General features: G+C 61.2%; 1 protein-coding gene across 2 annotated transcripts in view; it reads left to right on the top strand.

Annotated features, from left to right (window-relative positions):
• The window catches only part of LOC122374105 (nascent polypeptide-associated complex subunit alpha, muscle-specific form-like), a 69,070-nt gene that overhangs the window by 39,847 nt on the left and 15,167 nt on the right, over positions 1 to 14,056 (top strand). For both annotated transcript variants that reach the window (XM_043352656.1, XM_043352657.1), the window contains 2 exons: positions 5,731 to 8,537; positions 12,604 to 12,698. In XM_043352656.1, coding sequence (XP_043208591.1) covers positions 5,731 to 8,537; positions 12,604 to 12,698 — 2,902 coding nt within the window. The remainder of the gene's footprint in view (positions 1 to 5,730; positions 8,538 to 12,603; positions 12,699 to 14,056) is intronic.

The following is a 14,056-nucleotide window of genomic DNA, read 5'->3' as shown; positions in this document are numbered from 1 at the left end:
CGCTGACAGAGCAACGGTCATGTGCGACGCCGACGGCGGCCCGTGTACCACGCCGTCCCCCACCCGCCGCCTAGACCGCCCGCCGACAGCACTCGTTCTGCCGCGCCCGCCGCCGCGGCCGGCCTGATAACCCTCTCGTCTCGGGCCGTTGCTCGTAGGCGCCTGTTTGCTCAGCGCCCTCCCCCCCCCCCCCACCTCAGCGCTCTTGTGCCGCGTTCGCTCGCCGCGGACAAGCGCAGCCTCGTGTTGTGTTGGTTAGAGTGCGGGTAACCGCCGGTGTGACAATTCGGGCCAATCGCCCGGTGACCAGCTTAATTCCAGGAATCGGCGGACTTGTACGCATCGTTGTGAGGTATCCGTCCCTACCAGGAATAATTTTGTCTACCTGAATGTTAGGAGACAATAAAGATAAACAAGACCCCTCCCGACACATGATTTGTGAGACAGTCACAAGCTACCTAGGTGGCGCATCCTATCCACCATTGCACATCTGTTGCATCTGTATTTCAGTTATATTCTATTATCATTTACATTAACAGCGCTTCTCGCCGGATCACTTCAAAGACGACGGTTCTCACTTGACTTTGCCCCATAACTGTGCCAAACTGACTAGGCGTCCCTCCCATCTCACGTCAGTCCCACAACTCCACTTACGCTGTCGATTGTCGAACACGCCTCAACAATGTCCCACCGCTGCTGTCATGCCTCTCCGGACAACCCGTGCCGTGCCCGACACGGGCGTCTTACCCGTTGCCTATACTACTGTCATGTCCTGCCGACAGCCCTCAGCCCTGAGCCCAGCGCAGCGGTATACGCACGCCGCGGCTAACAGCCGCACCGTAACGTTTCGCAATTACCGTACGACCGTCACGTATGTACTGACACCATGCTCTGCGCTGTCACTGACCGCCCCGCCCGTTCGTCATGTCGTTCCCACCGCCGCCTAACCCGCTGTCGGAGGCCGCGCCGTCCCTCGGGCTCGGACTGCGGCCAGCCACCGCCGGCGATCGCCAACCGCGCGCTTGTTTGCTAGGCGCCCACTCTCCTCCCTGCCCGCACTTGTATGGGCGACGCCGTCATCCGCCGGCCTCCCACCCGCTCTTGGCAGCCCTCGCGGCTCAGTGGTTTGCCCGGGCGGCATGTGCGCCGTGTGTCTCTGGGATCCCAGTGACCAGGCTCAGTCCCAGAGAGCTATGGAAGTTTGTACAGCGATACCGGGCGCGAAATCCAGCGCTGCGCCCCTGCTACGCCCCGTTTCCACTCACTTTCTACCCAGCGTGGCCGGTTGGTGACGCATTAAACGTTTGCTAATGCTATCCCGTGACCTCACAGCGGCCGTCACCGAGCTCGTTTATTCCACCCCTAAAGTCCCGGGGTACTTATGATCCCCCCGCGCCCGCATGGCATACCTCATGCCGCCCCTTGCCGGCATCGTGCCCATACATTTGGGCAAATTTTGGCGTCTTTCAGCTAGGGAGAGCTGGAACACACGCAATAGGAGCTGGCGGAGGTCGAGGCCGCACTACGCCAAATCCTCCCGGATACCGAGGTAAGAGACGGGTAGGCCCGGCCCCTCAGTTCAGGCTCATCACACCACGCAGGCACCGGCGACGCCAACGTTAATGGTCTTTTCACGTCAGTTCCGTGCAAAATACATTAACGCTTGGCGTTAGAGGTGCAACCGGCCCCCCGTTTCCTGGAGGTGCCCGGCATATGAGGGAGCCGGCCACAGAGGGTGCGAGCGCCAATAGGAGGCTAGATAAGCGCCAGCGGTCGGGTAAGCAAATACGGCCCGCCCGGCCTGGCGAGGACACTGCGCCGGCCGCCGGGCGCCTCCAGTGCGTGAGTGGCACGTCAGACGGCGGCCGCTCATGTTTTTCGTTTTTTTTCTTTCTTATTTTTCCTTTGTCTCCTTCCGTCAACTCCGGCGTCTTTCAGCTAGGGAGAGCTGGAACACACGCAATAGGAGCTGGCGGAGGTCGAGGCCGCACTACGCCAAATCCTCCCGGATACCGAGGTAAGAGACGGGTAGGCCCGGCCCCTCAGTTCAGGCTCATCACACCACGCAGGCACCGGCGACGCCAACGTTAATGCAGTTTTATTCACCTCGGTTTTTTGCTACGGACCTCGTGCCTACCGGCACTCGGTCCTCCGCACAAAAACCTCGGTGAATAAAACGCATTTTCCCAGCCCCGGTCGGGAATATATATTCATTATCAGCGCCATAAATGTTCTGTAACACTGTTACAGCTCCGTCCGTCTTGACGTAACAGTGGCACCTAATTACGCTCCCGCAGCGTAATGTCTATTTATCCGTCGTTATTGCATGATGCAGGACCCCTCGCTCGATGACATTTGTTAATGTTTCATAGTTACGTGTCCTTGTAATATCAGCTGCAAAGTGGCTGGCCTTTGTCCTGAGGTCCCATATATTTGGTATGTGTAGGTGCCTTGGTGGACCCGATTTGGTGTCCACATTCCTGCTGCGTCTGTCACGCTGTCTGTCACGGTATCTGTCACGCACGTGCCGGCGGCGCGCGTCACACAGCTCAGCTGATGTGTCCGCGCTGACGCAGCGCCGCACCGGCCGTGACAGGGCGGTCGGTGCCAGGGCGGGGGCGGGGCCGCCCAGGGCGGGCGGGGGCGGGGCCGCCCGCTGTCGGCTCGACACTATACCTACCAACGGTGCTCCCGATCAGAGCCTAATCATCACAAACGCTCGGTGCTGCTATCTTTACCGCTGGGCTTTTAAATCACCTGACAATCACATCACGACTATTGCTGCTGTATTTGTTTTGCTCATCTCTCTGCGTCCCCCCCCCCCATCCCGCTCGGCGTCGTCCCAATTCGCCTTGTGACGTCACACACACACACACACACACTCGGCGGCGATCGGTACAGATTCGGGTGACGTCACGGCTGGCGTCGGGAAGCCGCGGCGGCGGCGCGCCGGTTCCGCGAAGCTCGTCTCACGGCGGCGGCGCCGGCGGGGCTGCCGCTCCGCTGGTCGACATCGATTGCTCGGCGATGGTCGGACCCACTCAGTCTGGGCGGCCCGCATCCCGGCGCCGCCCCCCTCCCCCTCCCAGAACGTCGGCGCCGACGGAGTCGACTGGGGGAGGTGCTCCGAGCCAGCCGGGTGCAAGCAGCAAGGTGTGGTCCGAGGCCCTGTACTACACCACATGCTGATGCATTACGTGGGCGGGGCTGATGTATTACGTGGGTGTGTCTGATGCATTAGTGGGTGGGTCTCTGCCTCTGGACTCGTGACTGTCCCTAGAGACGGAATAGGGAACTGTTGACTGAAGAGAGGATCGAGGCTTAGGGAAACGATATGTGGTTTGATGTTTCTTCCCACAAGCGAAGTATCTTTGTCGGTGGTTTTCTTGATGTACTTCTTTGTTGTTTGACTTTCTTTGAAGCGAATCTATTCTTCTCAAAGACACAACAGGCTTAAGCTTTGTTTTCCCTCTCTCGCTCTCGCTCCCCTCTCTTCTCTGCGAAAGTCAATAAACAATCGCATGCTTTTCCCAAGAACTGATTTAAGGGCTGTAGATATATAAAAACAAACGCTACATTATGTAACACCAATAACGGCAATGCGGATGGCCGGCATCGATCGGCTTGTTCGATGCTACCTAACCGTGGGCAAAAAGAGCGGACGTTAGATATATGACTCACAACCTCTAGACGCATCTTTCCACCGCGCTGCCATACCAATCGCCACGTGGCTGGTCTGATTGCGGCCGCCGTCCGTTCAGGGGCGGACGGTCAATAGAACTTATACCTAAACGGCAGCGACCCCAGCCTGGACGATGCGGCTGCGGCCGATTTAGTTGGAACAGTGATCAGGTTCCGTTGACAACTCGTCGGGATCGGTGCTACAGTGGCCCCTCTATTGCTCGGTTCGGGGTAGCCGCGGCGCCGCGCGCTCTTCAACGGGAATGTGCAAAGGTCAGCTTAGGTCACGGGTCAATCTGACGGTCCGGTGTCATCTGATGTAATCGGACGCACGTGCTGCAGGGACTGGAGCCTGGGGGAGTACTCGACCTGGCAGGTTATATCAGCCTGGGAGGCTGGCTAACTTTGGCTATATTACATTTAGGATAGGTGATATCTTGTGAAGGGAAGTTAGCGGGTCACTGTGATACAGGTAATCACAGGGGTAAGTTTGTGAGGTGAAATGAGGTGAAAAAAGGTGTGGTGATATGCCCATAGTCGGTATGTTCACGGACAGTCGGACCTGCCAGAGTGGCGATTAGGAGCGGCGTGCCTGCCAACAGGCGCAGCTCACATGTGGTTCTCATCGATCGGCCGCGCCTTCCGACCAATACAGCCGCCTATTCTTACAGCGCCCTGCTACCGGGAAGCAAAGCAGCTGCACCGAGGCGGTTTCCGTTTGTTCAGGGAAAAATCATTATTGAGTGCCCTCTATTACCGTGATTGATAATACCTATGTATCTATATAGACGACCGTAATCACATCAAATATCGCTTGCCACCGAAGCTTTTGCCAATTTTCGTCTTACAGCGGATGTCTTTTTGTATGGTTTCTGTAGGTAATACAGAAGATTCTCCGCAATCGTAGATATATGATTGCTCCTGGGAGAGATCCGTTGGCTTGGAGCTCACATCCCTCTCTCGGAGAGCCCCCTCCCTCTCCACTCCAATCTCCAGTACCTATCGCGCACTCTCTCTCTCCTCTCTCTCTCTCTCTCTCTCTCTCTCTCTCTCTCTCTCTCTCTCTCTCTCTCTCTCTCTCTCTCTCTCTCTCTCTCTCTCTCTCTCTCTCTCTCTCTCTCTCTCTCTCTCTCTCTCTCTCTCTCTCTCTCTCTCTCTCTCTCTCTCTCCTCCCTCCCTCCCCCCCTCCCTCCCTCCCTCCCTGATCACTGATATTTATGCGTAAGACCGTTACATAAGCCAGCTCACCTACATTTGGCGTTAGCTCGGGCGGCGGTGTGCGCGGGTTCCGCGTACAGAGCCTCCGACCGCCTCCGGGCTGCCGGTCTCCAAGATCCGCCGCATTAGGGCAATTATACCGGCCGCCGGCGACACGGGCCCGTTCCGGCAGTCTCTCGTCACTGATTACCGACGACGGCGGATTCGCGCCATAATTGTACTCCAGAAACGAAGCCGCGTCGAAAACGTCGCGCCGGCGGCGCCACTTCCTTCTCGGCTTCCCTGTATAGCCGAGGCCAGTTCCGGGAATCATTGCCGGGTATTAGCGCAATTCGCACACGGAAATGTGTGCGGCGGCGATAATGCTGGCCGGAAAATTCACGGTCTCAGCGGCTCAATCAGTTAATGATGTGGTGAACAATTAGTTCATAATTATGACCTCACTTTCCGGTCACCGGCCGCGGTTGTTCCTGTTCGGTGTAAAAACAGCGGCGACGCGGATCGTTTGGTGTATCGATTGTCGCTATTGCTAACGTCATGAGCATCAATGCTAATGATGTAATCTAGGTAATTGTGTTCCTTATAGTTATAGGATCATTGTGGTAGAGTTTATTGAAAGATGTCAGTCCCGACTAGCTGGAATTAGCTGAGGTTGCAATAGCGATTGACAGCAATGTCATCCGATGAATTCATAGCCAACAATATTAATAATGCCGTGTATAGCATATGCCATGATACAGTACGTGACTCGTTGATTGTCCCGTTCGCTCCGCCCCGCGTCCCGTGTCCGTGCCGCTCTGTGTGACACCTGTGTCTCTGTGTGTCCGGCAGAGGGCGTGTACTACCACAAGAAGTTCAAGCTGCTGTCGTGCCTATCAGAGCCGGCTGGCTACGACGCCGTGGCGGCGGCGGCGGCGCTGCGCCCCCAGCTGGTAGCCGCCGGCTGGGAGGCCCGCCGCCAGCTGCCCGAGCCGCCCCCGCCCGCCGCCGAGCCGCCGCCCCCGCCCTCCGCAGACGAGGCCGCCCTGAAGGCGGCCCGCAAGGCCGGCAAGTACCAGTGCAACTTCTGCGGCAACTTCTTCGCCAAGCCCAGCGTGCTGGACAAGCACATCCGCTCGCACACCAACGAGCGGCCGTTCTCCTGCGCCGTCTGCAAGTACTCGTTCAAGACCAAGAGCAACTTTGTCAAACACTGCAAGACGCGCAAGCACGCGGCTCGCAGCGCGGGCGGCGACGGCGGCGACCTGCCCTCGGACGAGGAGGTGACGGACAGCGAGATCAGCGAGGCAGAGGGGGACGCGCCGTCCGAGACGGACAGCTGGACAGCACTGGACCTGGCGGCGCCTCCGGCCGCCTCGCGCTGGTCGGCGGCCGCCCCGGCCGATCCGCCGGCCACCTCGGAGCGCGTGGAGCCACCGCCGGCCGGCGGGCCCGCCTCCTCCCGGCAGCACATCAGCCACTCCATCGAGCACATCATCGGCCGGTCGGAGGAACCCGGCTCACCGCCGGATCCACCCGGCTCGCCCGGCGCCAAGGGAGTCGTCAGTCACATCGACAAGGTGATCCAGCTGAACGAGGCCCAGCTCAGTATCACCAAGCGGGCGCTGGACAACTTCGGCCGGCATAGCACCACTCTGGGCCGGGAGCGCGAGACCGTGCGCCGGGTGACCTCTGTGGACCCGTCGGCCGGCAGCCGGCGCGGCTCGCTGTTCCTGCCGGCGCGGCCGGCGCCCGCCGAGCCGCCCACGCCGCCGGCGCTGGCGCGGCGCAGCTCTGTGATCGGCGTGGAGGCGCAGCACGACACGGCGCCGCGGCCCACGGAGCGGCCGCGCCAGCCGCCGGCGCTGCTGCGCAGCTCATTCAGCGTGCCGGCCGCCGCCGAGGAGCCGCCGCTGGCCAGCGACAGCCTCCAGTTCACGGCCATGCCCAGTCTGCTGGAGGCGCGCTGCGTCGGCTGCGGCCTCTCCCACCCCGGCCCGTGTCCGCTGCTGTCGGACGGAGCGGCCGCCGGAAGCGGCGGACACATCCTCAAGCGGCACCTGCTCTCCAGCGCGGCCGGATCGCCGCAGCTGAAGCGGCGCCGCCTCTCGCCGGACGTGGAGCGGCTCTCGGCGGCGGCGGCGGCGGCGGCACGCTACGAGCCACTGGTGCCGCCGCCGGCCACCGCGCCGCCGCCCGGCGGACGCTCGCCCTTCGAGGAGCGCAAGAACCTCAGCTACATGGGCGGCGGCCAGGTGATGGTGAACGAGCCGAGCGAGCGGCGCACCTACCGCGTCAACCAGTCGGTGTCGGGCACCTCTGCCGGCGTCAGCTTCTACGTGTCCTCTCCGCCGGCCAGCGCGGCGCCGCGCGAGACCAGCCCGCAGGTGATGACCATCAAGTCTAACCTCAACTCTGGTGGCAAGATGATCGAGATGAGCGGCTCGTCGGACAGCAGCTCCGGCGGCTCGCAGCTGGGCACGCCGCGGCTCACCGGCTCGGCGCCGCCGCTGCAGCACAACCCGTTCCACTTCAACAAGCCCATTTCCAGCATGTTCACGGGCTCGTTCTACCCGGCCATCCAGGCGCCCAACATCACGCCGCAGCTGGGCCCCATCATGCTGCCGCCGAGTCCGAGTCGGCTCGGTCCCGGCGGCAGGGAAGGCAGGGAGGGACGGGAAGGCGGCGCCAAACGGTTCTGCTCGCCCAAGTCGCCGTCGTCCGGTCTGCTGTCGGTGCCCGGCCAGCCGAGCCACGCGCCCGTGGTGGCCCTGCCGTCGACCACCCGCGCCGGCGGCGGCAAGAACCTCAAACTCACCATCCAGATCCCTCGGCCCAACTTCCCGCCGTCGACGGCTGCTCAAACCGCCCCCGTCACCGTCCCGTGCCACGTACCTCCTCTGGCGGCGGTGGCGGCGCCCGCCCCCGCCCCCGCTCCCGCCCGCTCCCCTGCTCCCGCGCCGGCCCCTGCCCCCGCCCCCGCGCCGGCCCCCCGCTCACCGGCCATCCTACAGCCGCCCATCAGCCCCGCGCCGCGGCGCTCCCCGTCTCGGCCGGTGCCGCACATCCCCGGCATCCCCGGTCCTTACAGCGCCGCCTCCGACATGCCCGCGCGCATCGAGCGCCCGCCGCCGCCGCCGCCGCCGGCCCGGCCGCCGCCCAAGATCCAGGTACAGGCGGCTGACGAGCCGGCGCCGGGCAAACTGGGCGGCAGCCTGCCGCGGCCCAGCTCGCTGCCCCTCCAGCCGGTGAAGTACGTGAACAAGTCTCAGCGCGGCGCGGCCCTCTACAGCCCCGAGACGCCGCGGCCGCGCAAAGCCATCCAGCAGACGCACATGAACGGCAAGTGCTACACATACATCGGTCACAAGAGCTCAACCAAGCTGTACTTCTGCAGCCTGTTCCAGCCGCAGCCCAACTACGTGGAGCAGAAGTGCGGCGGCCACCAGGTGTCGATGTACTCCCAGTGGAAGCACTCGGAGCCACCGGCGGACGGTGTGCCCGTCACCCGCGCGCTCTCCACGCTGCGCCTGTCGGTGAATCGTGGCTCGTTCGGCCGACTGAGCTTCGCCAGTCCGGAGCTGGGGCCGACCGAGCCGCGCTTGGCCGCCACCGGCCTCCGACAGCCGCGGCTCAGCACCGGCAGGAGGGCCGAGAAGGTAGGACGCCGGGGTACCGCGAAACGTACCCACTCGGTATGTGCGCGTGTGTATGCGTGTGTGTGGGGGGGGGGGGGGTGGAGAGTAAAGTTCCACAGTGGATACCACATAAGGACCGCGTGGTATTACTTGGTGTGCTATTTTTGTTTCTTTTTTAGAGTACGTGAGATCACATTATATGGTTTCTTACAGATGATATTGCTCCAATCTTACAGCTTCCGAAGTACTCGTATTTCTCTCGGACAAAACTTATCTGACATTTACAGTGCTTGTGAAAGGTTGCGTAAGGGCTGTTCGTTTCGTCTGTAACGAGTCGTTCTGACGCTCTGGGCAAGAGGTATGTTTCTCGGAACCAGCGCTCCCCATATGCAGTCTTCTGCTGTGCCGCGGATCCTGGAACAGTCTGTTTCCACGCTGCACATAAGATCGGACCTGGGAGGCGAACTCGGCATCTGTATTACTTCCGTGCAGTCTCCGGCTTCTGGCTGCTCCCGCCCGCTGTGGGGCTGTCTCCGGCAGCGCGTCTGATGCTCAGATGGGACGCGCGGTATTGACGCGGCTCGGTTCGCGGAGCTGGCAAAGATGCACTTCCACGGAGGCGACTCGGGGAACGATTTCTGGAAAGCATGCGCGCTGCTCTCATTCTTGGCGTGTTTTCATCAAATAACGCAACTCTGCTGATTGCTGAGATTACTTGCGATGTGTTGTTCCATTTGGCACTTTTTCTCGCTACATGCATCCTAGTGTGTAGCGTTAGATCGTCTTTGATCCAACCGGAATTATCACCCATCCCTGCCTGCTCTGTTCATGCCTATCCCCCTAGAGAGTGGTACGGGTGGATCTTCCCAGCGGCTGAGACCGCCGAGCAGCGCCTATCGCCCCGCGAATCACCTCGTGGCCGCGCGCTGACGCCGGCTGGCGCCATTTCTGAGAAGGCGCGCTATTTCCCGCCGATCGTGCACTGATATACGGCGGGCGGCGGCGCCCGGGGACCCACTGTTCGGGAACCGGGACCCACTGTCCGGTGACTCCGGTGCCCGCTGTCAGTCTGTGGCTAGCTGTCCGGAGGCTTTCGGGAGCCCGGGTCTGCATGTCCGGTGAGCTGGTCTACCTGGCTGTCCGGTGCCCGGTTCCAGCTTTTTGGTGCCCGCTGTCGACGAGGGTCCAGCTGTCTCACCCTCACCACTGTCCGAAGTTTGACACAGGTCGTCTGGCGGTCCGTAAGGGTTGTCCGGTAATTAGTTAGCGGCTGTCCGCTGCTGAAGGAGTGATTGTGGTCCGGTTACCTGTGCAGCTGCCAGAAGGGTGAGATGTTTAATGGGTGCCCGCTGCCAGGTGAGGACTGCCAGGCCTGTCACAAACCACCTGGAATGTGAACTCCGAGCTGATTGAGCGGACTCGTCCGTCGTTTTCTGTTTGTCACGGTCGTTTGACCTGAAGTGATGCTCACTTCGAGCCATAAGGTGGAAATGATGAGCCGTTCGGAGTCTCAGAGTGTGGCCGTGTCTGTTTCTCTGTCAGCAATGTTTTTGTGTAATGGGATTTATGGCTGTCGGCAGCCTCCAGTCTTTTTGTAATGGTCCTCTCAACCAAACCGAGCAGTGATATGTGGTAAGTGCTCACTGCTCAGTTTCCGTGTCCGACTGAGGTGTATTCAATGCGTCATTATATGCGGCTATAAACAAATGATTGGCTATTTTCATGCAAGCGTCGGGTGGTCATTACGTCAGTGTAACGACTAATCCGGGAAATAGCATGCAGATTGTGTCTGCACCTGGAATTCGCTGTTCACGCGAGCGGGTGCACGGTGGTGCCGGACTGCCTTCTATGGAGTAGGGCCGTCTGGTTGTGTATCGCCCGCTGCCGCTGCCGCCGCCGGCTGTCTGCTGGTGGGCCGCTCGGAGCCGCGCGGCCGGCGCCCCGCCGCCGCGCCCGCCGCCCTGTCGGACTGTTATTGCCCGCGTCCGGCGGCGTGGCGCGACTCCTGGCGCCGTCTGGCTGTCCTGCACCCCCCCCCCCCCCCCACTGTGGGCGGTACGCTGCAGCTTCTGTGATGCAGCCGGGCCACTCGGACCCGTGCCCTCCCCTCCCCTCCCCAGCCCACGGCGCTATCTTCTGTCAGCCGTGGCGAGCAGACAACTGCGCAGGACACCGGTTTGGTGTTTACGGCTGAGTCGCAGTCACTGGCTGCGATATGAGCAGCTGAGAACACGTCTGAAATCCGCCCCCGGCGCCGTGCTCCCATTATATCTCCGTGTTTTGGCCTCATAATTCTCGTGTCCGGACGGTCTGACTGCATGTCTGATAATAGCGGGATTCCCGTTCCCGGAGTCCCGAGCTCCCGCGTCAGTTCCCTTTTCTGGGACTGGCGCCACTCTCGCTGGCCGCTCGTGTTCGTGTTCGAGTCCTGTCGGTCCGTCGCCCCGCCGCCCGCCCCTGTTCGTGACCGGGCTGCGCGCGCCGCCCGTATTGCTCGGCGGTGTGTGCGAGCCGCCGCCAGCTGGCGTGGTAACTCGGCCGGCATGACGCACCGCTCTGCGGTCTGAATGTGACCTTGTTGGAGCCTGCAGCCGGCCGGCCGGCGCCGCGACGCGACGCGCCGCCCATGCAGCGCCCTGGAACGCGCCGCGTAACAGGAGCGGCGGCGGCGGCGGCGGCGGCGGCGGCGTCACCGCGGGTGCACGCTGCAGTGACCCGCCGGGCGGTCACAGGGGCCGCTGCCGACCGGGGACGCGTCCCAGAGCTGCAGTGGCACTCGGCAGAAGCGAGAGATCGTGGCGCGCCAGTCACGCCGAGCGCGACGTTCAATGGAGCCAGGTGCCATATTTGTACGGTCCATGGTGATCGGCTTTGTTTGCATTCGCTGGAGCATTCCGGCAGGTTAATTTATGCTCGTCTGGCGGCGTCTGGCGCGCACGTTTTCTGGGAACGGGTTCGGCGCCTGCTGGGTGCTTGGTGATGGAGGCTAGATGATGGACTGTGGTCAGCTGTGCACTGGATAGCCACATGGCCCTCCTGTGCAGTGGCGAGCCCTGCAAACGGGCCTGTCTCTGCTGTTTCGGCCGCGCCTGCCGTGTCCTGTTTTCAGTGAACAGCGAGACTCGGCAGTCAGCTGATCCTACGTCTCTCATCTGTTCGGCGAACTGCACTGCACCCCAACACCACTTCATACAGCAGCACACCACAACATGCAACCGGTCGGCGATTCTGTCCGCTGCACGGCCGCTGGGCTGCACCCGGCGCGCCTCACATGGAATTCGGTGGGTTCGTGGAAGCGGCGCGGCGCGGCGGCCGTGTCGCCCCGGTCGGCCGGCCGGTGGCGGCGCCGGCGGTCGGCACGCGCGCCGCCGCCGCTCCCGGCGCCGGCTCGGCGCTCCCGGCCGCCCGTGCACGACCCGTGTCCACGGCAGCCGTCACTGACGGCTGATGGCCGCCGGCCGGCCGTTAGTGTCAGCGCGAGACGCGCCGCCCCGGCCGACCGTGGGCCGTCAGCAGCCGGCGGCACTCTGGGGGGATGCAGCGGAATGCGGCGCTTCTGAAGGATGAAAGACTATGGCTGAGAGGGATGGATGAGGAACAGCGGGGAGAAATGAGCAGCTCGTCGGCAGTAATGACCGTGTCTGCTGCGGCGACCCAGTGTGAGATATTGCAGGCGGTGACGTAAGGCTCTGCCGATGCTCCCGATCCGCAGGCTCGCGGCCAGCTCTGCTGGAAGGGGTCCAGCGCGCCGCGACAGGCGGCTGACCTTGGCTCTGCAGCGGCCCCGGACAGACGCGCCCCGTGCTGACACATGTTGATGGAGCTGAGGTGTGTGTAGGGTGTGTAGCTCACAAAACACGCACTGCTGGTCAGACGACGGCAGACAGTCTGCGTGTCTGCAGCGGTTGGTAGGCTGGGCGTAGAGCTGCGATTTGGGTAGTGCTCGCGTGTGAAGCAAGTGTGTCTCTGAGTGTCATGTCACCATGTACTTCTGTACCCCCACCCCTCCCCCAAACTGCTGCCGTTAGCTGTCCGCCCACGCTGCCTTGGCTCCCCAGCTGACTCTGCGTCCGTCCACTCCCCACAGACGGAGTCGGGAGGCCAGCGGCGGTCAGCTGCCGGCTGCACCTGTTCGCGCGTGGCCGGCGGCGCCTCCCTGCCCTGCCCCAGCTGCTCAGACAGGTACGAGACTCCACAGCGAGAACAGACTCGCATGGAAAGGCGTGGTGGGAGATAGGGTGGGTGAGGGAAAGTCCGTGCATGACGACGAGGGCTGTGATGGAAGGGCGTTAAAATATGGGAAAGGTTATGCGGTGGTTAAGTGCAGAAAGCAGCTATTCAGCTACTGGATGTTTAATAGTTGAATGGTTTATGGGGACGGGCGGGCATTTAAGTGAAGGACGGGTGGCTGGCCGGATAGGGCAAACAACCGCTGCAGAATGGGGAAGTTGGTGTTTACCGCGAGGGCAGACGGCGGCGGCGGCGGCCGGCCGGCGCCGTCTGCACCACCCGACTGCCGGAATCGCCTAATGAGTTCGCTCTACCCGGCTTATATCGGCTTTTACGGCTCTATTTACTGCACTGGCTAGCATGTCAAGGGATAGTTCAAATGGTGATATGCGCATCGAGGTGGATTCTTCGAGGTAAGAGTGGTTTTGTGGAATACTTTGAGGGCCCGGTTCCTGGACGAGTCTCGTTTGGCGTTTAATTGTGTGCACGCCTCGCTTTGGCTGCTCCGAGTGGGGGTGAAATGGTGATTAGCTCTGACGGAATCATCGCGCCGCGAACGACGGAGGTGTGCGGGTTGCAATGTCCCGTTGGACGGTAGAAGAAGGCTCATTTGCTGCCGCTTTGCGTGTCATCATAATTGGATGGGATAGGCGAGCGTTGTGGATTGATTGGATTAAGGTTGCTTGTCCGAGCTCAGCTCGATTTCGAGATACATGTTCCTGTAATAATGTCTTCATTCTTTTCTCGTGAGGCCATCGTGATTGGTCTGAACACTACGGAGGCAACGTTTCCAACTTTGCATCCCAGGGGAGTTACTTTGGCGATCTGTGGTTGATTCGCTTGTCAGAAAACACGGCAGCCTCCGCAGTATCTTCTGGGCCTGGATGTGGGAGCTATCTTCTCAGAAAGGTGATAGGCGATACCAGGTTCACCAAGTTGCACGATGCCCGAAATAGGATATGAAGGCGGACGCTTTAAGCCATACATATGTACTGCATTGCACTCCGTGTGAGCAGAACAGGTTTCATCGGAACGGAAACTTCATTTATGAGTTACCTTCGGCTACAGAGTTTTTTTATAATGTCAGTTGTAATCGACTGGCGCATGGTGTGGCAAAAATTGAGCATTCTTACATATATTGTTTTCTTCCCCCTCAGATAGTTGTTTCTGTGTGTTTCCGATAGCGGATGGTGCATCTGATATCAGTGGGGAGATACGGAACGTATCACCAACAGCCGCTGGTGGTACGGGACGTACGTGGAAGCACGTGCCGCCCTGCCGGCTCCGATAGCCGGCCTATCGCCGGGTCC

This window comes from Amphibalanus amphitrite, unplaced genomic scaffold, assembly GCF_019059575.1.
Source record: "Amphibalanus amphitrite isolate SeventyFive unplaced genomic scaffold, NRLGWU_Aamphi_draft 001606F_arrow, whole genome shotgun sequence".
Taxonomy (NCBI): Eukaryota; Metazoa; Arthropoda; class Thecostraca; order Balanomorpha; family Balanidae; genus Amphibalanus; species Amphibalanus amphitrite.
Note: the sequence above shows the minus strand (reverse complement) of the source record. Positions and strands in the feature narration are given on the sequence as shown.